We start from the raw sequence: 26,368 nt of genomic DNA on the forward strand, positions 1-26,368 counted from the left end.
TCTAATTACAGTATCTTTTATGAGTACTATTCATACATTCACATTATAGGTAAAGATTATTATATCACTTTCATTATCAATAAAGAGCAGTACAAGGAAATGAGGAAGCTATCCTGATAAAGTATGCAAAGCCATCATATTATTCTCTTCGTGATCAAATACCTTTCACCTAAGGAATGAAATGCATATTACTTCCCATATCAACTGTGTGCATTCATAAGCAAATATTTTTTACGCATAATATTGAGTGCAGTTCAGTATTACGTCACCTGTTAGGAGGTAAAGGATAAGTTTCCACAGCTGCCATGGACCACAAGAGCAGCTAGAGCAGAACCTCGAAACTGATGCAATTTGCATACCTTTACTGTATTTAAAAAATATATTTACCATACAAAATAAATTTCACAACTTAATTTTTCAAGATGTTGAGTACAGTACTTAATTACAGGTACTGTACTGATACTACAAAGAGTACTGAACTGAAATTTCTAGACACTAAATGAGTAATTTGTGAATTAGAACTTAAGAGATATTGCTCAATACAACAAACAGAAGAGTATCCTCAATGGAATTATCTTCATAAAAAACGAGAATTCCTATTAAGTTAAAAAGAGCCAGTTTTTTTTAGGGAAACTGGCTCTCTCAAATCCCCCACTACCTCGTTACAGGCTCCACTTATTATATTTAAGAAAATATATTGCATGCATTTCCATTTGGCTTTTATTCAGATAAATCAGGTGGCATTCAGTTGTTAACTTAAATAATATCTCTTCTACTACCAACAATCATCAAATTTAATGCCAATATGTAAATGAATCGGCATTACTGCACTACAGTATTTCCAGTTAATTTCTGGCACAAATGCACTTGTATATTAAAACTTAAGAACATTTTTCCACTCAAATAAAATGTAAATGTTACAGATCTGAAAGTTAGCATATATACAGCGTAGTGTCGCAGAACTGTGTTCCTAACCGAAATGCTGTGAAGGCACACACTACTTAATACAGACAACCCCCTACACCAGAGACAAGTGCACGCACCAATTACACATTGCTATGGAAACACAACATAGCAGGTTGACTCTAGTCTTTTGTATAGGAAATTGGTTTCTTCTTGAACCCAAATGACTTTCTTACAAAATGGCCACTCAACACAATGCAAGCTACCTCATAAATCTATGCCATATATTCTACTGCATAATGCAAACTTTTACAGCTGAATTCCATATAAAATACAAAAATACTGCTCCACACACTATACATGATTGCATTAAGAGAAACTTTTTTTTTTTAAATAAATGTGACCTTGACCTCACATTCATTATGTTGCTATGAATATCGATGCCACACCCCCATGAGGGGAGGGAGGAATTGAGAATGGAAATAAAGTTAAACAGCTTTACAAGAGACAATGATGGACACTTTGTTTTATGTTTACACAAATATTTTCTAACCCTATACAGAATAACCCTATTGTTATATATTATGCTAAATATTCTTTACATGTTGAGTCAGGTGATGCAAACTTGTGCAACCTGTCATGACAGTTCTCACTGCATGTTTAAAAAAAATTGGTGGTGTCTTGCAAGACAATACAGTAATGTGAAAATTATTATACTACACTCTCTTTACCATATCTATCATTACTACTAAAAGACGACTCAATTTGGTGATTCACCTTTCCTGATAGAGGTGTCCTTCACATTTCCAACACATTTCAGCCACTCTCAAACCTTATGAGACATTAGTAGCACTTGAAACTGATGTTGGTTCACTTATGACAGGTGTGAAGCAGCCACCAGCTGGTTTGCTATAATAAACGTGAGGCAGTGTTACTTGTTGTTTAGCTACCGAAGGCGAGAAACTGATATTAACTTTGTTTTTAAACGATTGGGTAAATGGTTAAGTAGTGTCAAAAAGCAAAACAAGGAAAATTCAGAAGCCTAGTAACAGGCAAAGAAAAAAGTAAAAAGTAGAGAAAATTGTAAATTTGGTTGCTGGAAAGACAATGCAAACAATGTCCATTTTACTACCCTGGTGAAACTGGTGACTGACACCAAAGTGTCCTGACGGCTGGAGAGAATTATATTACAAAGTACAACCAATGCAAAAGAAACTGCAGGCAATAAAAATAGGGAATAAAACTATTTAGTGAATGAAAATTTGAATAAATTGGCTGAAGAACACTACTCCCTTACTTGCTGCTGCTCAACTCCTTTAATTATTCATTATTAAAAAACTTTAAATTTAAAAATCAACTGAAAATATCAATTAAAATACCCTGCAATGAAACTTGTACCAAAACACAGTGTCAGTAACCACACTTGACATGAACTCTCAGTCACTGGGGAACACGAAGGAAAATAAAACATTCCATGATCTATTTACCCAGTGATAACTTACACAGTAATGTGCAAGGGGGTGCAAATGTTAGTGTAGACACATGGCTGTCCAGGCTAATTTGAAGTGGCCACAGCAAGCAACTGAAGCAGCTCTAGCAGTGTATAAAAATCTAAGTTTGTACCCACTATGTATCTACATACACTACCACTACAATTTGTGGCCAATTTAAAAGGCATGCCTTAAAAATATTAAATCCTTATCAATCTAAACAGTACTGATGATGCACAAGCCCTCGATATCCAACAAAGCCAAGATATGTGGCATGCTTTGCCACACTGGCAACCTTTTAATTGATAACTCACTGATATACCCTAGCCTCGTATACCACCTCAAATATCCTAATAAACTTACTATGCCACAGCTAGACGCAAATGACACTGCTGCAACACATACCCTGACTGACTCATAATTAGTCTCCATTTACCTACAGAAATACTCCTAATACATAAAATATATATAGTATTCAGCACTTTTCTCTGTCAGAACAAGTGTTTCTTAACTTGGAATTATGCATCTACAATTGGGTTGTAATATATCATTACTCCATTCTCAATTCTCATGTGTGGAGCTCCTCACTTGGAAAGATTAGATTAACATTATGGGGAAAACGGACAAATTTCTTTCTGTAAATTAACTCAAGGTACAGTTTTCAGGAATTCACTAAATACCAAAATATTAATAAAATGTTATAACAAACCCTTCACTAGTAATTTGCTTTATATTTTTGTTAGTGGGATTTAGGCCTTAGGGCAGGTAGTGGAACGAGTTAGGGTACTGAGTACAACAGTTTCCCTAAAATATGATTCACAAATTGTTTTACACTCAGGTCCCCAATAACTGTTAGGGGGTTAACAGTGTAGAACAGTGACAGAATGGTGTCCAACTGTTCAACGCTGCCCAGTCTTTGATCGCAGACATACTTATTTTATAATCATGTTTCTTATGAACAAGAAAACTTTCCTGATATCTATCAATTGTGTTATAGTGGTGGAACCTGAAAGATCAATTAGAAATGGAATAGCTTTTAGTGTTTTCCAAATCCAGTTTTTATATTAAATAAGTGAGGTAGTTACCACTTGTTTGAACTGAAAGAAAGTATTCAGAAATGAGGCTTGCTTTAGCAGGCATATATTTTTATCAATATAACAAATCAAGTAAATATATGAATACCAAAAAAAAGTGGGAAAAATAGAGACCAGCAGGTGGTGTGTACACATGAACATAGCCAAAAAACCCTGCATGTAGGCACGAAACATCTTTTGCTTCTCCTAAGGCCCACTGTTCAAAAGCCTATTAATATATGCAAACTGAAAATGTTAAATAATATATCAATACTACTCAACCTTTGAAATAGGTAATAGAGAAAATACTTGGCTAGGCAACAAACTTGTTACATTTCAGTGTGTAGTCCACACCTCCCCAGCAAAACATGGGTGTAAATTTACCATGATGGAATGATTTAAAAATAGATGTTGTGAATAATATGCATAAGTTTAGAGCCTCAACAATTTAAACAAAAAAAGATACTTCAAAGGAATCCAGCCACCAGTCCTGCTAATTATGACATGACTATGACATACAGGTCTCTCAGTACCTTCAGTTTACAAAGTAACATAATAAATGAAAAAGCACACATAACAGTTGTCAAGGAATTTATCAATCATTGCAAATTGTAGTGGAAATTTTCAATGTCCCACAGTTGAAATTTGCCACTGTAGTTGATAATGGGAGTTCACAGCAAACTATATCAGCAATTTTCAACTGTGTCCCACAGCCTACCATCCCTAAGTGATTAGTGAAGCCAGTAGAAAATACAATTTGATCATCAATGATCCCTTACATCTATTTCTCAGTGGTTTTGCGAGATCTTTTACTAGTTTCACCTTTGGATCCCTCTTTCCAATTTTGAATTAAAGACAAGACACTGTCAAGCTCCTTTTCATTGGCTTTCTTCTCGGCTTCAATAACTGCCACCTTTCTGTCATACTCTTCTTTGAGTATCTGAATCTTTTCATCGCACTGTAGATTCTTGTTGTTTAATTTGACTAACAAATTTGTTAATTCTCTGAGACTTTTCTGACCCATATTGAGTGACTGATCCTTGAATGAACCTGATGCTCTAGCACTTGCTTGTTCTTGAGATTTATTTCGGTTTCTTGATCTTGTATCCGAGAAATCCTCAATTGCTGGCAGCGGTGAAGCGGTAACAACTTCCCTTGGCATCAAACAAGAGCCATCATTCTGAAGCTCACTTTGAAATGGCATTGCAATTACTTGATCAGGATTATCTGAGTCGGGAATTTCTTGCTTAATATTTGCTTCAACATTAGTGTGTGCATAACCTGTTTCGTCCCCTGCATTTTGGACTGTGGCAACACTGTTACGGTCAGAGTTACTCAGCACATCATCAGGATTCCCAGAAGAGTAATTTGCAGTGGGGAGCATTGATGACATCTGTGACTGCGCCATATATAGTGGTAAAACAGCTGGTGCCAAAGGATACACGGGGATTGGAGCAGTGTATGCACCTACATTGGGTAATATGTTCATTGACACATCTGGAGGGATTTCTACCATATGCTCAGGGCTATCTGGCTTTTCTTGTTTTACTGGCACGTCTTCAACTGGACTTGCTCTGTCAACATCAACTGCTAAACGCCCTCTCTTTTTACCATACCCCCTGCCGCCCCCGCGCTTTCTCTTAGTTCCTCGCCTTGAATTACTCTCATCCGATATTTGGACAATTGGCTCCAGCAAACTCATGTTCCACTCTTTGCTGTCGTCTTCCCAGTCATCAGGTACTGCGGAGAACCAGTCCTCCTCCTCGTCACTCATGAACTGATCGTTCTTCCTGTTGAGAAAAGATGCAATTAAAATATTAAACTCAATTTGAATAATAATTGGAATCATAACAAAAATGCAAAATATAAGGAAACTGTCAAGATGAGGACCACAATGAACCAACACCTGGCACATACAACGGAGTGTTGAGGACCACAATGAACCAACTCCTGGCACATACAACGGAGTGTTGAGGACCACAATGAATCAACACCTGGCACATACAACAGAGTTGAGGACCACAATGAATCAACACCTGGCACATACAACTGAGAGTTGAGGACCACAATGAACCAACACCTGGCACATACAACGGAGACTTGAGGGCCACAATGAACCAACACCTGGCACATACAACGGAGACTTGAGGACCACAATGAACCAATACCTGGCGAGTACAAAATAGTTCAAAACACTTTATAATGGTTAATAGAAGAGAGTGTTAGTGATGGCACATCAGGGCTCAAAGAAAAAAGGCCTAACATAAGAAACAAAAGTGGACATAATAATGCACTTAAAGCAAGGAGAAATTTTAACACAGATTGCACGTGTGTATTGAGTAAGCCACTCAACATTAAGCACCAGTAATGAAGACAAGGATACAATTTTAGAACATGTTAAGGGGAACACCAGTGCTATTATTGTAACACCACAAATGTTTTATTCACTGATATAAGCAGAGTCAGTTTACTCAAGAAATTGTGTCATCAGTCTGTCGGTCATTGACAATAGCAAAGTCACACCTCAGAGGTGCTAATGTTCAAGGTTGGGGGAAGGTTAGGTTGTGTCAGGTGGCCTTGAGTTATGCTTAGCTGATGGATGCAGATGGTGGCTTGTGTTCTATCCATCGAACTAGCTGCCTTATCTGGTGTGATAACAAGATACTTGTACATGGGGATTCTCTCACATGGGGATGGAGCTTAGCTCTTGGCTTCTCTTTACAAGGCGAGCAATTGCACATTGACGAGGAGATAGAGATTTTATTTACCTCCGAGATGGAGCCCTCTCCCCACTTCAGATTTATTTCCAAGGTGGAGCAAGGGGCTCCACCATTGAGGATTCAACTCTGGTGGCTGGATACTACTCAGGCGTGTCCAGGCCAGGAGGGAGCCTTGACTGACAACTGTGCTCCCCCCTCTCTAAACTTATACCGAGACCTTTGGTGAGTTTGGGTGAGACGTATTTTGTGTTCCTAAATTATATGTTGTGAAATTTCAGGGGCAGTCCACAATATTGATCTCAATTTCTTGGTCAGTGATTCTGATTCTTATAGTGTTGATATGGGTAACTCAAGGGTAAATAATTGTCCATTAATTTTATTGACTTAACATGAACCTGTATAATATAATAATAAATGAATAATCTCTTAATTTATTTTTAACAATCTTTAAATCTGATCAAGTAATTATCAAGAGAAGGATTCATTTGTTAAGAGATGGAGTGAAAGGCACCATGAGGAATATACTTATTAAGGAAAAAGATATTGCAGTGATTGTATATTATCATCAAGTAGAGATAACCGTGGAAAATAAGAAGAGTGCCATTTCTTGTCTTAAAATACTTAATTAGATAATGACAGCTCTACCCTTCATCTCATCTGATCTCTCTCTCTACTCTTCCTCTTATTTTCTCTTCCACCTCCCTTTCTCCATCTTGCTCTTCCTCCCTCTATGATGTTCATCCTCTCTCCTTTTCCTCTCTAGCTCTGTACTTCCACATGGGTTATCGCTTCCCATTTTTCAATTATCCCCAATCTATTCACTTTCAACTACTTGTTACATTATTTCTGACACGGAAAAGCTAGAGTTATTACCTTCTACATCCTCATTTTCCAATAATTAAATCTCTCTCCTCAATAATTGACAAATCCAAAAAGAAAGGCAATTCCAATGTTCAGGGTAAATAAAATCTGTTTATGCAACATTATATTTTAAATATGACCCCTTTTTAGCATATTTATTGCATTTATAGCATTGCACTTAAGGAAACTAGTGTTCCAGGTAATGACCAATCAATTTCCAATGGAAAATAAGAAACGTATTTCTGCTATAAGTTGAGGACCACGATGTGTTTCTTATTGTATCTATGCTCTAGAGCATTTATTTCTGAGCAATTTGACACAAACATCATAATTATAATACACTAAATAATTTGAAAACACACAATATATAAAAATATACACCTTGCTGAGCAAGGAGGCAAGCATGATGGATCAAATTAGATAAGTGACCAAGCAGAAGGCTGGTTCAACATACGCTAGTGTTAAGCACCCAGTGCCACTTGCTGCTTAATATGACCAAAAGATGTTAAATACAAACAATATACCATGGTGTAATTTAAATTGGTGCAGGTCATTCATTACAGCCACTGATCACTTAGGTCTCACTCATGTTATCATCCTTACAATCTTCTGTCTTACTCGCATTCTGAAAGCACCTTGGAGTAGCTGGCCAATACGTTACACAAGTGCACCCTACTTCCATTATCACCACCACACAATAGTTTAAATTTATCCTCATCTTTACCAGCTCGTGATCAATAAATGCTGCTAATCTTAATACCACTAGTGTAACATCTCTCAGAGATGCTCAACATGCCCACCTTTAGTGGAACACTTTATTTAGTCATGGTTAAACAATGTGGGAGCTAGGATATAAAGAAAGAATGCAAAGGTTATAAAGGAAAACCTCATCAGTATAGCAAAACCTAACATTGATTACTACTCTAATGCAATGCTCTTTGAAGAAGCCCTGGACTGTAAATAACTGTATAAATAGACAGTAAACAACTTCCCAGTTAACTTAGAAATGCAATTGAAGGAGACTCGCAACAATGCTTGTGACATTTATATTTTTTACATTTCAGATTAGCATTATCTGTTTGGCTCTAGATGAGCAGCAGTTTGAAGCTTCAGTACAGCCAAGGTTAGAAAGTAAAAAACCATTTGCTTTATTTTGTCATCCCGTTCCTAACAAAGGAGTTATAAGACAAGGAGCTGTCTTGGCACACGTAATTTAAGAGAAATTAACAAAATGGTAGGTTCCAGAGACAGAAAAAGTAGAACTTGGCCATTTTCCAGTAACTGAACAATATACACATGGGACATATTTAACTGATAATGATAATCAATTGGGCTACAATCAACCGAAAGTGCTAATAGCAAGATTTTAACACTTAACTCTGTTATTCATTCATAGTACTGTTCGGGCACTCCAAGACTGTCTAGACTGATAGGCAAATCCTAAGGTTATGCAACACCGGTCCAACACCATTTTCCCATGAACTGGTAATGACATGAGTGAAATGGAGTATTTGATTGCATACCGCTTATGAAACATTGTTCACGAAATGAACAGATACGCTGGCAAACTAATTGGAACCGAGGGCATAGTACGACATTCACAATTGCAGCATTGGAAGGACACCACTGTAGTTGAACTATATTTCTTGCCCTTTGTATGATGAATCATTCAGTGAAACACATCCAGAATTATTGAAACAGACACTTGTCCTGTCACCTATTTTTGGAAACTACTTTTCTCATGACAGGTATCTGTTGCTTCTCAGATTTTGAATTTTGAATACTGTATAATGAAAACCAGAATGCAGATGATAAGACCGTAGAAGGGAAGGCATGACCTAAGTGAACAGAACGAGAAGCATAAGGATTTCTACGTGCTAGGTCAAAAGCTGGTGATTGACAAATCACTGGTGCTTTTCAAAGGGTGTCTTGCCTTCCAGCAGTACTGTACTGTATTTGTAAGAGCACACAAAAGAGGCCAAAAGCATTCAAAATATTCACATCTGGTGCAAAGAATGTGGCACTGCCCTGATTTGTGTGAATTGCTTCAGTATCACACACTCCAGAATCTGTGTTTCATAATGATGCATAAGAATGTATATATTGAGTGAGTGAGAATATTGATGAAACTTCAGAAAAACTTAAGAAATTTAATGTAAAATACATAAAACATTTTGGTGTGCATATTTGTGTGCATCAATGTTCTGTTCATTATGAAAGAACATCAAGTGATACCCTGGTGAACAAATTGTTACCAAATAGTTCAGACATATTGTAACAGAAGTGAGCATGAATTGGTGACATCAGGAAATTTCTTTGCTCATTCACAGGCAAGATATACTGTATAATTTTAATTTTAAATTTTTACTGTGATCAGGGAACACATTTGAACACTTTTGAAACAACAACATTTTTAGATATTTTTTCTTGCACATGGGCATTGTCAGCTATAAATAGGAGCACAATGCAGGGGTTATAAAACATTAGGATTCATTATACAGCTATGTTCAAGAGGCAAAGGATTTATCTTGATGCGTTACCTAGGAGTGTAATTCGTATGTGACATCTCTATTTTCCGACACTGTTTTCTTACATGATTGCCTAGGTAGACTAGGCAAGGTTTATTAGGTATTTGTGAAGGGACAGGAACTTATAAATGTATTGTGATACCGGAATTTAGCCGATATTAAACATACTGTATTTTGCTTACGTTTAATATAGAGGCTTTTGCTTACAGCAGATCGAATTGTCTGCATACAATACAAATGCATTTATGTAAAATAGTAGAATGTGTTGTGATTTTGGCAATACAGTAATACAATGCATTATGTACATACAGTACTGTTACTTTTTCCATACCAATAGCTACTCTGCACTTAGAAACAAACTATGTAACTCTTTTATTGCCCCCTTGTTCCTCTCAACTGTGGCTGTTGTTATCTCAGCTAAGACTTATCCTTCACACAGCAATGAGAGGGATGTCTCCTGTTTGAGAAGGAGCCAGTCATAACTGCAGTAAAGCAATTTGAAGTATGCAAGTAAGCAATTTAAGAAAAAAATTGCACAAATTAATTTTGGAGTTAGAGCATGTGGGGTCAAGTATGAGCTGACGAGGCAGACTACTTTACTTTACCTAACTAAATACCAAGTCTCACAATAAATAAGTGAAAGTTGAATCAAACAATATTTATTAATGAGTATACATAAATACATGAAAATACCATGGATAAAGTTGTGTGTGTATGACAGCAAGTAGCAAAGAGTGTTCCACCATTCTAAATATGGTCATTGATGCAGTAAGTACTCATCAAAATATTAACCAAAATATAAATGTGGCAAGATATACGAGACACCAGGTATTCAGCCACCCAGATGGCCAGGTAGTCATATCACCCATTATAGCGAAGAAATTTCTTCAGTATAAACATTTTTATTATTAGTGTTTACCTTATATACCCCTTTTATTTCAATAATATTAGACAAGTGTAACATAGGTCTGCCATCTGAGTGCCCCTCTTCTGGAGAGTGATACTGGTCACCCCAATGGTCCACATTATGTTTCTTGCTAACAACAAACATAGACACCAAATGAACCAAGCCCATAGACTTTCCTATACCCAAAACTGACAAGCTTAAGATTTCCTATGAAATATCTTAGGAACCTGTACTTTTAAGTAATTAAGGAGACATAGCTTCTTTGTTATTTTCAGAACATTTCTGGTATTTTCAACAATGTTCAGTGATTGTCAGAGTTTACAACAAAAAATACACGGTACAGTATACAAAATTAAAAAAAACAAAAAAAAATCTGCTGGAAATTACTTCCCTTGATATCTGATCATTAGGAGGAGCGCCCCAGAATCCAGATCCGTTTCTGAAAAATAAACAAAAATTGGAGGAGAGATCTGGTGGTTGAATGTTATTCTTTGTTTAGAAGGATCCATCACAGGGAGGTGCCACTTTTGCTTATATTTTTTAAATATAGGTGCTTACATTTCTTAAACAGTTCATTTTAACATCCAGAAACTAAGTTAACTATTTCACTTATGTCCAAGGCTTCCTGCCAAGGAATGGGTATACAGTACTGTACCATTCTTTACAGGTTTGTTAACCTCTACCTCCCTTTCACATTCCTTGTTAATAATACAATTACAGTTTCATTTTTTCAATGCCAATGCAATACCTCGCCCTCTGTGATGTACCTGATGATAAGTCTTCATTTATTTCCCACTCTTGAAGTATGGCTTGAGGCTAGGCTTCCCTGGTGATCACCTGGTCAGTCTATTACTGCTAGAGACCTGCAAGCTCATATGATCACAACCAGCTAATCTGGCACCAACTGCAGGAAGTTGAAGCATTTCTTCTTGCAAACATCCACCTTTATTTTGACAGTACAGTATTTCTTCAATTTGCTGGTAAAATATTTGAGTCATGGACCTTGGATGTTGACACTATTCTGAATATATTTATAGCACGTTCACTTTTCAGTTTGTTTATGCTATAGCACCTACCTATCTCTGAATCTAGTAAGATATTACTAGCTATTTGGGACTTTATCAAAGAACTGAAAGTAACAACAAACTGAACTAAGACTTCCTTTCAACATATTAAACATTATCAGCAGAGAAGTGGTAAACAATTCACGCATAAAGACGATGATAATAAAGTGTTTCATTTCAGTAGTTGCTTGAAACATGCATGATGTATAACCCATCAATTATGTCCCATCCAACAAAGGCCAGTGGAGTCCAGATGCCTATACAAGTCAGTGAAAAACAAACCCTGTGCTTTCCGTGGTGTACTTGTCTATCATCATTGGGTTGAGCCGTAGGAGAAGAACTCGTGGTGACATGGCGTTGCAGATGTACGGGCTCATCTTTACAAACTTGCTCAGGTACAATTCCCGTACCTCCAGAGCCACTTTCCCCATGCTCGTCATTATTCTTCCTGTAAATGAGGTATAGCTTACAGTGAACTCTTGAAAATGGGTAGCTATTATTATACTGACATTTACAACCTTTCAATTAACACCAACTTTTTCGTACTCAAGTTACACCATTAGCGCAAAAAAAACTAATACATTGTATGGTAGTGTTACGTGGTGGGGATGGTAGTGGTGATTCATGGTAGGGGTGGTGGTGATGGTGCATGGTTGGAGTAGTGATGGTGTTGCATGGTGGCGGTTGTATTATATGGCAAATAGTGTCTTGCATGGTAATGGTTATAGACAATTGTATTCATTGGTTTGCATTGTGGTTAAAGTTATTGTAAAGTGGTGAGTGTAGTGACTGTGGTAGTATATTTTGTTTGTAGCAGTTGTGGTGTGGTGATGGTATCTGTGCATTTGATGGTGGTTCTATGTTTAATTATGCTTCTACAAGTTTGTTAGCAGTGGTTCTATGAATGGTAGTTGTAACAGTGGTTGTAATCTAGTTGCAGTGATTATGATATTTTTGCTTAGGGGTAGTATTGGTTATGGTGATAATTGTGGTTGTAATGGAGGTTACAGCAATAATTGTATTAGTGGAGTGGTATACTATGGTGATGGTTGTGAGGTGGTGATGGATGTGCTACCTAACAGTGACTATCTGGAAGTATAGCGCTTTATACTTTGTACTGGTGATTTTAATTTTAGTTTCCTTGGCATTCAAATTTCTTGTTATATCTGGCCTTAAATATGGTAATTTTAATTTCCTTGGCATTCAAATTTCTTGTTATATCTGGCCTTAAATATGTTAACATTTAAATATGTTAAATATGTTCATGAATTCTTCCTTCATCACATTCCATGTGTTGACTATTCATAAAGGGTGTACTATACAAGTACTGTATTTCCTTACACTTCTTGGACGCGACCCTTTCCAGTTTCCACATCTGTCTTCTTGTTCTATTTTCTCACTTTAAGGGCTATTCTTGTCTATTCTCATGAGTATCTTGTATGAAGTGATCATATTCCATCAGGTCCTTCCCTACTTTGGGGTTGTGAGATTCAGTTCTCTAATCATTTTCTCGTAGTTTAGTCCAATTAATTCTAGCACTTTTCTTGTTGCAAATCTTTTCTTTTCAAGTAATGGTTCCCACTGTCGAGGACAAGAGGCCTGTTAGGTTATCAAGGTCCCCCCCCCCCAGGCCAACTACCAACCTTCCCCCAGGATGCAATGCCCAACATATGCCTAACTAAGTTACCTGTTTACTGTTAGGTGAACAGTTTCAATGTGATCAAGCTTTTCTCTTTAGCCACAGGACTCTGCCTCAGAACCTTTCAGTTGTAACCCAACTGTGCCGATTGATATTCCCATGACATATTCCATGTCAGTACTGTGTATTCTAATATTGGCTTCAAGTTACCTGAATATATTGTCTTGAAGAGCTCTTATCTAGGTTGTAAATGCAGTCCTAATATTGGTCAGTTTTCCACATGCTCCAATGTTACCCTATTTATTAAGTCTGTATGTGCCTCTACTGGTGGCGAGGCAACTATGTCCACTCTAAGGTCTTTTTTTTTCAGATTCCTATTGGTGCTTTCCCTTTACGGTCTGGATTCATTCTGTACTCCTTATCTCCCTTTCCAATTTTGTTAGCTTACCCTTGTCAATGCTTAATAGTCAATAGGGCTTAACAGTTCTAGAGTTTACCTAGGTTTTCCTGTAATTGCAGTCTTCCTCACATTTCGCATTTATAATTATCTTTACATCATCAAAAAATACAGTATTGACAATTGCAAGTTTATAAATACAGTACAGTATTAGGAACAACAGTCCCAAACCCAATCCTTAGGATACCCCACTTGCAGCATCCCTCCCGCTCGACCCCTCTTCTTTCATTCAACCCTTAGTTTCACGTCAAGTACAGTACTCCCTTACTCAATTTAGTTTTCTCCAGTTATCCCAGATTATCTTTTCATCTTAAACAAAGGCCATTCTTCACAAAGCACATCAAATGCTCTTTGACATGCCATTTACTTTAGCTTTCTTTTTTTGATAACCTTTTCAACGAACACAATCAAGTTTGTCAGGTACAATTTTCCCCTCTACACCCACATTGACTTTCCATTACAAAGTTTATCCTCTTCAGGGGATCAATTATTCTCATTCCGATTACTCTTTCCAGCACTTCAAAAAGAATACATTTGAGTGACATAATTTAGTCCTTCCCTAATATTCAGACATTTATCCTTTTCTAAATTTCTGGGAGTAAACAGGTATGAAGTGTTTTATTGAAAATTTAAGTTAGGGGATACAAAGTACCTCATGAAGCCACCTTCAGCAGATATGGTGATATTAAGCCTGGTTGTGTATGTTCTTGCTTCAAGTTCTACCAGCAGTGTTTTTCTCATTTTTTTTTTTTAAGTATCAAAATCATTCTACGTTGTTTCTGGCTACTTATGGGGCCTGACAGCCAAGTGGACAGCGCTATGGATTCACAGTCCCGGGATTCCAGGTTCGATCCCTGGTAGAGGCGGAAACAAATGGACAGTTTCTTTCACCCTGATGCTCCTGTTACCTAGCAGTAAATAGGTACCTGAGAGTGTGTAACAAAAAGGAGGCCTGGTCGAGGACCGGGCCTCTGGGATGCTAAGCCCCGAAATCACAAAGATAACCTATCATTTCTCATCTCTACACTGGTTTTTTTTTAAGACCTCTTGTAGAATTCCGCACACACGTCATTTTCCACAAGAATGCCTCCTTCCCACCTCAGCCTGATCACAGTTTCTTACTGCCGATTTCCTTCTCGTGTGATAAAACAACTTTGGTTTGCTCTTAGCTTTTGCAGCAACATTATTTTCAAATTGCCTCTCACTTTCCTTCCTGGCTCTTGTGTACTTATTTTTACCTGTTAAGTGCCCCCTTATTGTCCTCTGTGCCTAGTTGTCTGCTAATCTGGTATGTTCCTTCTCTACCCTACAAATCTTATTCGACCAAGGGTTTTACTCTTCTATTTTCGTCCACCTTCTCATTGAGTGGGATGAACTGCTCTGTGGTGAGTGTTGCAGTGATAATAGCAAGTGTGATGACAAGCTGCATTTGGTAGTTGTAATTTTATGGCTGATAGTTGTTACTGCTAGGGATTGTATCCTTGTTGTGGTTATAGTGGTAGAGGCTGTAGTGGTGCAATTATACTGTTTTGTGATTATGGTGGTGGTTGTGTTGTGCTTGACTAACAGTGAATATAGAAGCGAGATCAAACTCTTGAAGCCTTCTTGTATCCGTTACATTTTAGATTAACATTCCTGAAGTCCAAATTCTTTGTCAAATCTGTCCTTAAAGTTGTGGATGAAGGTGGTCTCCACGACGTCTTTCAGTGCATTCCACTTATTGACCAACCACATCGAGTACATATAATTCCTTATACGTCTTCAACTACTTACCATTTCCAGCTTATCCCTGTCTTCTTAGGCCTAATTTCTCTAAATTGAATGAGGCTGACCTTGTTAATCTTGTTTATTTTTCTCCAGTATCTTACATGTAATGATCACATCCCTTCTGCTCCTCCTCTTTAAGGATGAGAGTAATTTTCTTTAACCTATCTTCGTAATTAGCCCTCTTAGTTCTGGCACTAGCCTTCAGGGAATTCTTGGCTAATGCTGACCTTGGATTCCATGTCAGCACAATATAATCTAGCATTGGTTTTACATAGGCTTACTGCATCCTTATGTAGGTTTTTAAATGCTGTTCTAATGTTAGCCATTTTCCCATATGTTGCTGATGTTACCCTGTATATGTGCACCTCTGGTGTTAGTGTCGTGGTGGCTGGTTGTGGCAGCAAGAGGGAGGGGGGGGGGGAAGAATGGGAAAAGGTAGAAAGCTCAGATTAGTGTATTGGTTAGAGGGACTGATGAGGCAAAGAACTGCTGACTTGGCATAAAATAATATATTTAAAAAACTAGTCACAATTTGGCCAAAAGCCTGAAAATTATGCTTAACTATACATCATTAATTTATAACTCCCCCCCCTAAACAAAAACAATAGAATGTAATGACATGCCTCTTTCTGATAGAAAGAGGCATGTCATTGTGACATGCCTCTTTCGTGACTCCCTGAAACCATTTTGCTGAGATTGCTCCAAGATATTGAGTAACATCAGTCGCAGAAGTTCTTGGCCTACCAGGGACCAGAGCCAGAATCTGGACATTCCCTCCCAACATAGGTGCAAGGAGTAACAATCCGCCACCCCACTTGGACAGCATCCATAAAGTCAGTAAAGCTTTACAGACAACTGCAAGGGTCATGGTAACTGAAGCCTCGAAACTGCTAAACAATTCCACAAATGATTCGAACAAAACTGGTTCACTCAAATCTAGCTTGAACCCATTAGTACCGTTAGCCATCATTAGGCAGCCCAAGCCCCAGCCTGTCAACACATGAAGAGGGCCAAGTAGAACGCCACCACCACCTACCTAAGGATAGGGGTAGGCGTGACGTGTACTACCTAAGGCATTGTAGGTAGAGCCTCTGAAGCTGACACCACAGGCCGCAAGGCCTCTGCATCTGGGACCGAATGCAGCAAATCTACATCTCCACAGAACTTAGCCTAAGAAGCTCCAGGAGAGCCCAGAAATGCATGATTGTTGCCAGGGTGCATACAAGCCCTGTGGTCATTTACAATAAAGACCCTGGAAAGCACAGGCAACTGTGCATGGAGCTGTCACATACCTACATCCTTGGAGAGTGTAAACAGGCACTCTCCAAATGCAAAATAAGGAGTCCTGCCCAAGAACATATGAAAGACAGTACTATTTCCTGCCAACCAAGCATTCGGGTATGACAGAGACCTAGTCAAGCCCCAAAGGAAGACAGGAATGTTAGCCAACTAGTACGTAACGAACTTTAAAATGCAGCCAAACTGTCAAAGCAGACCCAAACCCAAAAGAGGCAGGCTATCAATGAAGGTGATCCGCTCAAGCCACAAATGGCAAAACACAACAGAAACCTCCAGAAAAAGAACGAATCCAAAGCACCAAATAGTACCCAGTAACAAATCCTGGTGAGATAGGGATCCTGATGAATAATCAAACTCATACATGGAAAGGAGATAATAGAAATCCTCATTAAATGCTGCCATTCATAGATGACAGAGTTAGTAGTCAGAGAATATGTGCCAGTGCACGCGAGAACCCGACAAGGCTCTCCCGGGTGCTGCATATCATCGTCTTCGAGGCTTAAGGGTCCCTACAAACAACCAAAGGTGGTACCCCATAGTATATTATATATATACTGTGTATGTATATATTTAATTTATTTATTTATTTAGGACAAATTTATTTCAACCTAAAACATACAAGATAGAAAGTAAATTATGCCCTTAATGATATTCTCTGGTTTTGAATTATTTTTAGCCCAATACATTGAGATATTTGGGTAATTATTTTTAATATAATAAAAGGAACTAAATTGTTACTTTATTTCAGATTGTACAAATTTAAGTGTGGTTTTTAATGTAAAAAAAAAAAAAATTCTTATTATACTGTAAATGTAACATGAAAAATCCATATTTGTATTGAATAGGAAAATAAATGTTGGAGTAATTTTTGTTTTGAAATTTGTGACTAAAATACAAAACTCTTTGTTTAGTACTACTATGCTTATTTACTGTATGTATGCTTATTTATTGTGTGTATACTTATTGATTGGGTGTATGTGTATGGGTTCGGCCATTTCTTTTATTATAAAGTACTGTACTGTACGGATAAGTACAAAACTATTTTATTTTCAATAATTTTTTTTAATTATTACTAATGGTACATAAGGAACAAGAAATTGTATTCCTACTGGCAAGGCTATAGATGTGTTGGGAGAAGTTTTGTTATAAGATCATTACTGTAGTACTTTTTTTTTAATAGTAACGTAATGCATCCTAGTCTCAACCCACCTCATGGTAACCTCGTTAGTACAGTACTGTGCAGTACATTATTTGTGGTGGAACAAAGGTGGGAGGCAGGACCTCAACACTGTACAGTGTTTCAAGGTACAGTACTGTGCAGTACATTATTTGTGGTGGAACAAAGGTGGGAGGCAGGACCTCAACACTGTACAGTGTTTCAAGGTACAGTACTGTGCAGTACATTATTTGTGGTGGAACAAAGGTGGGAGGCAGGACCTCAACACTGTACAGTGTTTCAAGGTACAGTACTGTGCGTGTTGCTTTTCCTTGTTTTTGATTTCCATCCAAGTATATTTTTATTTTGTTTTTTAATCCTATTTATCAGTTTTCTTTCTTTTAATCTTGCACAAAGCATTTTCTTTCAGCATGTAAGATAAAAATGGTAGTATGAGAGATGAAATAAGAAAGAGGATAATGAGAGGGAGACGAATGGGAAGAGACACGAATTAGTGCCAGTATAGGAGCTATGAAAGGACAGATACTGTAGTACGTATATTAATTCCAGCCCTGACATAGGGAAGTCAAACTTTTGTATGGGAATGGACAGTGATCAAGTGCGCTTGAAGTTGAAATTTAGTTTTCGAGAGAAGTGGTGCATGTGTAATGGATACAGTAATGAGGAAGTATAGGAGATGTATGTGGGAATGAAATGTGGAGTTATGGAGCGGGTAAAGCACTACACACTTAAGTGCCTGAACATGTTAGTAGAATGCTTCAGAATCTTTCAAGTAATGAGAGGGGTGCCTAACCAGAAGCATACAAACCCAAGCAACCCACCTAACCTTTCGAGGATGATGCATAGAAAACATCAATATTACAGAGCTTTATTGTGTACTAACACATTGCATTTGTAATAGATTCCATAAAAACTTTAAGTGAGAGGACAGGTTGGGAAATGAAGAATCTTAGAAGGGAAGAGTGGAACAAAACATGAAGGAATGAGAGTTGGAAGAAGGACCAAGAGTGCCTTTAAGACAAAGGTTTGTGTGGTGACAGAGCCTCGTGAATCTCCTGCTGCAGCCAGCCCCTGATGGGGAGCTCCAGGCTGGAAGACATCAGGACTATAGATATAAGGTGTTAGAAATGTAAAATAAAATAAAAAAAAATTGGTGGCTACAATTATTAGTTGTATTAATGATATTCTTTAAATGAGAACCCTTACTGTCTGGTATTCAGTTATTTGGGCCTGCTTTTCATAGAATGAAAATAAAATTTTGCCAGTATGAAAAAAAAAAAAAAATGGAAATTTTTTTTATATATAAATGGAGAAGAAAAACATTTATCCCAAAATTAATTTTTGGTAACCTTACACAAATCAAACACAGTACTGTACTGTATTGTACAATACCTGTACACACAAAATAGTTAACCATTCCACTGCATGGATTGTTTTGAAAAGAAATAAAGGCATATCGGTTCCGCACGCGTACGTTCCAAGAATACATTCACCATACAGTATATATATATATTAACATATGGTGAATTGTTTACAGTACTATATTTGAGTTATTTTTGCAGTTAACAAAAGGCACTGGAGTTCCACTTAATAATGGAAATTAAAATTCCCACTTTCTTTGGTATGAATAACAGAAAATCTTTGGATCAGGACAGAACGACTGAACCAGCACCTTGGTTTGATGCTGGGACGATACAGCCATTATGCTCTGAAGACTTTCTCACAGATATACTGTACAGTACAAGGTTACTGTGATTTTATTGTATATAATGAATAACCATTATTTATTATAAAACCTTTCAACAGTGAAATTTTTCACATAAAACATCTCTTTGAACATTAATAATTAATGCTCAGTCCACTTCCCAGCCACAAATCCAGTACATAATGAAGTCCAGAATATACAAGAATCTACAGTAATCTATTGTAATTCAAAAGTTTGTAAAACACAAAAAATGCAGCATGTGGTACAGTAGCCATGACAAGCTCACAAGACTGCTGTAGACCCCATGGGTCACCGGATATAAAACTACACTAATGCCCATTTAACCCCCATAATATTGGCATTTGCCTATACAGTATACATTCCATGCACAGAACTATGAAACTCAGAATGAAAGTGCTTACCCACATACTGCATAACCTATCTCAAATATAGTACAGTAGAGTAGAACCTCGGTTGCCGAATGTCCCTCTATATGAATTTTTTGGGTTACGGGCTCAATTTCCTTGTAAAATTTGAATTGTTTACTGTACAAACTTTGCTCCGGTTTGCGAGTTTATCGATACGTGTATGAGTCGACCGAGCATGTGGTTCCTGGTGGGATGGGCGACTGCGCTTCTGTTTACCAGTGCCTCTCACCTGGTGACGATCGCGCTTGAATTCTTTGTAAAGAATTCAATTGTTTTTCAGCTTTTTTTTTTTTTGGTTTCTAAACATAAAAGTACAGGTAATTATTATATACCACGTCATGGGTCCCAAAAGTCAGTGGTAAGGTTCAACCTAAGAAAACATGTGAGGATGACCATAGAGAAAAAACAAGTCTCTATGGAAAGGTACTTAGTAAAACAAACAAGCAGTAAGCCACAACCAGGTCCCAGTGGTATGCAGGCAAAACGTAGGAGAGAGAATACCCCAGAGAAGTCATCACTCCCTGATGTTATAATGGAAGGGGATTCCCCCTTCCAAACAAACACTTCTACTCCTCCCCCCCCTCACCGTCTTCCATATGCCAACAAGAGTCGACAATAAAGGTAAGCTATAACTTTTACATACTATAGTACAAAATGTGTGTACTGTATTATGTATGAAATGTACAGTACAGTATTTTGAAGTTAATACTTTTGGGAGTGTGGAACAGATTAATTCAATTTACATTATTTCTTATGGGAAAATTGGTTTAGGTTTGAGATTTTTCAGTTTACGAGCCATCTCTGGGAACAGATTAAATTCGAAAACCAGGGTACCAATGTACTGTGCAAGTCGATGGCTGCCTGTTCAGTATGTACTGTATGAAAATCGGATATTATTTTTCTGTAAATGCTCTTTGGTATTAATATATTATTAGAGTACAGTGCACCCTCCAAAATCTGGACCTCTATCTAATGGATTCCTTTAAACAATGGATTCATGTCTGCATTTTAGTTCTTCCCTCAAAATGTCTGATGTCTGAAAACATCCAGATTCTGAAAGGGGAGGCAGTGAAATTAATATCATTAAGTAATTTCCAGTAGGTTACATGTTACAGAAGTTTTGCTATTCTTGTGCATTTTTTGTCGTTCAGTGGAGGTTCGAGTTAGGCAGATAAATTGCCAGAAATATTTTTTGGAAAATGATTATGGTTTCCCATTGTCAAGGACAAGAAATCTATTAGGCACATTGTCTCCCCAAACCCAATGACCAACAAATTTCTTCTTACCTGCTTATTGTAAAATGAACAGAGCTATTAGATGTAAGGTAACATGCCCAAATGACTCGCTCTGTCCAGGAATCAAACTCTGGTCCAATACGTTGTAACCCAACTGTTAACCACTGAACAATATAGCTCACTCCTCAATTACTAATTAGAACAGGTTCCAATATTTCATAGAAAATCTTGAGCATACATCAATGAAATTACAGGGTATCCTTTTGCTATAGCACTTGCCAATAGTGGGAAAAATTTGGATCCAAATTGTAGCAATTTTGTTATTACAATAATCTGAATGTGTTTTTTGCTTATTTTTGTAAATGGATGCAATATTAGGAAGTATAGTTTGTGCCATGGGGAAACCCATTAAGCATACCGTTAAATAGTTCATCTTCACTGAGTTTGCAGTAAAAAGTCAGGAAAATTTGGTAAAAAAGACAAGGTTCTGAAGCTGAAGTTCATGCAAATCCAGATCAGGTCCAGAACAATATACAGTAATCTGGATTTCAGAAGGTCCTCTGCATTGATTTTTATATTATACAATATACAATAATTTGTGTATTAATCAGTATAAACAGCACTGTACCATAGTATATTGTGTATCAACCACACAGATTCATGCAGCCGCAGCAATAAAATCCACTACCGAGCATGCCTGGAAGCATGGCAGTCTAGTAATTGTACCAGTGTACTTGGATGGGGTTCTGGGAGTAGTTCTACTCCCCCAACCCCAGCCCGGGGCCAGGCTTGACATGCGAGAATGATAATGAGGATTTTGTAATATAGCCTATCACTTCCAGAGGTAAAAAGTCAACATTGAATGTAATGAAACGCCATTTTCTAGGCGAGACCTAGAGGCTCCCCGGAGGTATACTGGGTTGTGCTTGAATGTTCAACAACCCGCTCTCGCACAAGACAGCACATATATGACTTATTGCTTATAGTCAATATTTGACTTATGAATAAGTATATATGTGGTATATTCCAATTTATATTTTTTGTATATTCCATTTTATGTATATTCATAATATACAAATATTTATGTATATGTATGTATATTCCATTTTATATTTTTTTATATTTTAATAGCTTTGGGAAGGAGGGGCCCCAAACCTCTCGTGCCGGCTACCCAACCCCAGTTCAGAGGCTGGATATCAAAAACACTGTGCAGGCAGTGGCACTGTGGCTGTAGTGATGTCATGCTTGTTTGCTTGTTTTCTAATTGGGGAGTTCTGCTTGCTTGTTCAGCTTTCAGTTTGCAATTTTTAACCAGCTGTAGTTTTTTTTTATTCCTACCTTTCCGGATACCTGACCTGGTAGATGGCAGACATAACTGCTTTCAACTAAATGGGAGGGTGTCTATAGGCCATTACTCCTCGTGCCTCTCCGAGGGAGGGCCAGGTACTGGCTCGAGGGCCCTGATAGGCATAGAACTCCACCGATTGACCGTTGCCATGGTCTAACATATATACACATCAACCCGGAATAGCTCTGGGGAGCCTCTGGGTCTCACCTAGAAAATGGCATTTTATTACATTCAACGCTGGCTTTTTACCTCTAGAAGTGATAGGTTATATTACAAAATTCTTATCATTCTCGCATGTCAAACCACACATCTCTCAATATGTAGTCAGCAATACGTAGTCAGCAGTGCGTATTCTCATGCCAATAGTAGTCCCTCTGTATTTTGTCAACTTTTTCAGATATGTATATTAAGGAAATTACTATAATATCAAATTAAAAAAAAGTGTATTGTGATGCAGCAATGCCTTGGAAAGAAACTATAGGGTGGTAAATAATCACAGCTCCTATTCCAACCAACTCCAATTTACATGAAATTTTGAAGGATGAAGGATTTACACACACACGTAAAATGTCAGCCCTCAGTGATGCAAACTACTGATGCATGAGATTCATACAGCAGGGTTGCCAATGTGAAAAAATTAAAAAATTTCTTACATACTAAAAAAAAAAATTCATAACTTTGCTTCTAATTGAAGTAGAATACCTTCATGTTAGGCTTGTTTTTAAGCTAACAAAACACTTTTTAACTGAAAATAGTTTTACATTAAATATTGAATTTAAAGATCACATGATGTGACATGCGACTTTGAATATACAGTATAACAAATTGTATTTTTAATTTTTTGAAGATTTGTTTAACAGTTAAATGCATTTTTTCTTTGGTATAAGTTTAATTTGGGGGTGACTTTGGGAACATGAGCCAGGTGTGCAAAATAGTCTTACTAAAGAGCAGAGGTGCAATAGGCATACAGAGAGAGAGAGAGAGAGAGAGAACTGCTGCCATAAAGGTACCTTGATTCATAGTTTAGAGCATAATTTTGAACCTGAAAAACCACCACAGAAATAATCTTGCCAGGTGTCTCAGTGAAAAGGAAGGTATAATAAAGGATTTTTAAATTCTTCACACTAAATAGTCAATATTCAGTGTAACACAAGCACAGAACATGGTAAAACAGTCTGCCTTGTGAGTAAATATTGGCCTTACATGGTCTCTATTCTCAGGAAGACTACCAGGCAGAGTGTACAGTATAAAGATTGAACAAAACACTGCAGTGATAAATAAAAAACATAGAAAAGAACTCAATGCCTCTGTTAATTAAGGCTATACGGTCCCGCGACTTAAAAAGAGTGGAACTGGTATCCAAACAGTCCTGAGGGTGAAATTCTAAATTTCATAATCCAGAACTGACTTGAGCACTAGGGAAATACCGTGCTACAACTTATATGCACTATTTTTTCAAACATTAACAGTAAGGTTTGAAATGGTTATCACTTTCAATTGTTTGCTGGATTTAGGATGCTCACATTTGGAAATCTAAGCATTCCTGCTTTAGTAACGCTGAAACCACGAAATCTCTGCCAAACTATTCTTTAGAAGCCTTGAATTCAAGAGTCTACCTCAGCAACACATTAACTCCAATACCCTATATGGTAATCATCTAGAGTCTAGACATTACTCCAAGATTTTATATGAAGCAATCAAGCAACACATCAAATATTCGTGTATGGTATTCAGTAGCTTTATTTTAAATTATTGTGCTATACTTTATTGTTATATTTAACTCAAATATTTTTGTAGTGTGTGTGTTTGACGAACTACACAACCAATCCCTTTTCTGAAGCCCTCTCAGTCCCAAAGTGGTCATTCTAATTCATTTTCTTCATTATTAATTTTGTCTTTACAAGATACTGTATAGCAAAAATAAATAAATCTATATGCAGTACCTACCTTACAGTAGTGGTTCCATGGGTCACTCCATTACTTAAGAATTTCCTGATAGTATTAACCTGGATATAAAATTATTGCCAGTATTCTAGGAAAAAACCATGCCAAGGTACAAATCTTAAAAATATATTTAATTACTTAGCTACACTAGAGAAAATAACTTGAAACATGCATCACCTACACCACTATAATCACTACTCAAGAACACACAAACTCCCTGATGTGTAGCAACTTGCAGAGGATAAAACAAGAGGGTTTGAGGCCACGTGCTGACCTTTGTTATGGCTAATGCTAAGAAGATTAAATGGAAACTCCAAAAGGCCTATTTGCCTATGGGAGGTAATGCCCATTTATACATAAGCAAACTCATTCATACATACATGTCTAACCTATGCTTTGGCACAATCCAGCAATTCCATCTGTAGGGTTTCCCAGGAATTTGTCCCATATATCAATAACCCTATTTCTAAACTAGCACAGTATTCACCAATGTCTTTTTTAATCAAAATTGATCCAATTTGTGCTGATAAATTTAACACCTTATTAATATCCCCATTGTTGTACCCTTTTATCCATTTATATACTTCACTCATGGCACCTTTACTTTTCACATTTTGTGAAAAATGTAAATTAAGCTTTCTTAATCTTCAAAAGGAAAAGATTCTAATTTCTGAGAGGAACTGTTGTCATCCTTCTCTTTACACATTAAGTGCATTGATGTCAAGCAACATAACACTGTAGACTTAAGATATCTTATTGTTAATACTGTACTTCTAGATATGACTTCAGTATTCTATTTACCTTGTTATATAAATTTATGCACAGATTTATTTTTATAAAATCACTATAAATCATGACTCAGATTTTTTTTCATTCAGATTTGGCCAAATCAACATTTATCCAGCAGAGAGAGGAAGGAAAGGAGCAGTTAAGTCCTCTCCTGTGATGCAAGTAATAGTCCATACGATTACTGAAAGCCACCCAAATTTCAAGCTCAAGATCAGATTCAAGATCTTAAATTAGGTAAGTAGAAGAAATATAAAATATTTGCTTACTATAATATTGGTGCTGAGTGAAGTCCATAATAAAACTTTTACCAAGACATAACAAAAGGTTAAAATTGTGGGTAACGACCATGAATGTCCACAAGGCATTTAAATCCTAGGCTTTTATTCCTGCAGCCCATTATCAACGTCTTATTTCATTATATAACAATATAGTAAGCAAATATGTTATATTTCTTATTTACCTATGGAATTTAAAGGGGCTTTAAGTAACCCTTGGTTGGCTCTGGGGGATATTCTATGGACCCATAAGGAAGGCCAGGCAAGATGCCGGCACATCACCCATCCCCTTAGTGTCTAGAGGCCAGCACACACAATATTGGCAGCACACCTGCCTCCAACGCCATCATTAACACCCAGCAATAACCAGATGAAGTAATCTGCAGTACAAATTGCAAACGTACCTTTCCCGGGCGGGAAGAGGAAGCCGAGCTTCCTCGTGTCCACGTCTCATGCCTCTAGTGGGCGTGTGGGTGTGGAGGCGGGTGTGTGGGCGTCAGTATGGAGGTGCGAGGGAGAGTATGAGAGGGGTGTTACCTGCTGTAGGTGACTAGTGAAGAAGACAAAGCAAGCGTCCGGTAACGAGAGGAGTGGTAGCGTCCCTGAAGCCCCGCTGCCACTGTCAACACTAGGGACCCACGCTATAACTCCCACAACATATAATATTATCACTGGTATAAATATTACTAATAATAATTATATATATGAGTAATAATAATGGTAATAATTTTGTATCACTGATTCAGTAGATAAGTGTGG

General features: G+C 37.3%; 1 protein-coding gene across 7 annotated transcripts; it reads right to left on the minus strand.

Moving 5' to 3' along the window:
• LOC123744848 (uncharacterized) lies at nt 1–26,368 on the minus strand. Of its 7 annotated transcripts, none has more exons than XM_069311745.1 (4): nt 26,014–26,368; nt 11,829–11,994; nt 10,873–10,921; nt 1–5,255 (listed from the first exon to the last, which is right to left on the minus strand). In XM_069311745.1, the coding sequence occupies exons 2-4, from the start codon at nt 11,984–11,986 to the stop codon at nt 4,248–4,250; spliced, it is 1,215 nt and encodes a 404-aa protein (XP_069167846.1). In that variant the 5' UTR covers nt 11,987–11,994; nt 26,014–26,368; the 3' UTR covers nt 1–4,247. The 7 variants fall into 7 exon arrangements, with proteins under 7 accessions (XP_069167846.1, XP_069167845.1, XP_069167847.1 ...); XM_069311744.1 differs by having other exon boundaries at nt 26,147–26,367; XM_069311746.1 differs by lacking the exon at nt 26,014–26,368 and adding an exon at nt 24,549–24,566.

Source organism: Procambarus clarkii, chromosome 70 (genome assembly GCF_040958095.1).
Source record: "Procambarus clarkii isolate CNS0578487 chromosome 70, FALCON_Pclarkii_2.0, whole genome shotgun sequence".
In the NCBI taxonomy this organism is placed as follows: domain Eukaryota; kingdom Metazoa; phylum Arthropoda; class Malacostraca; order Decapoda; family Cambaridae; genus Procambarus; species Procambarus clarkii.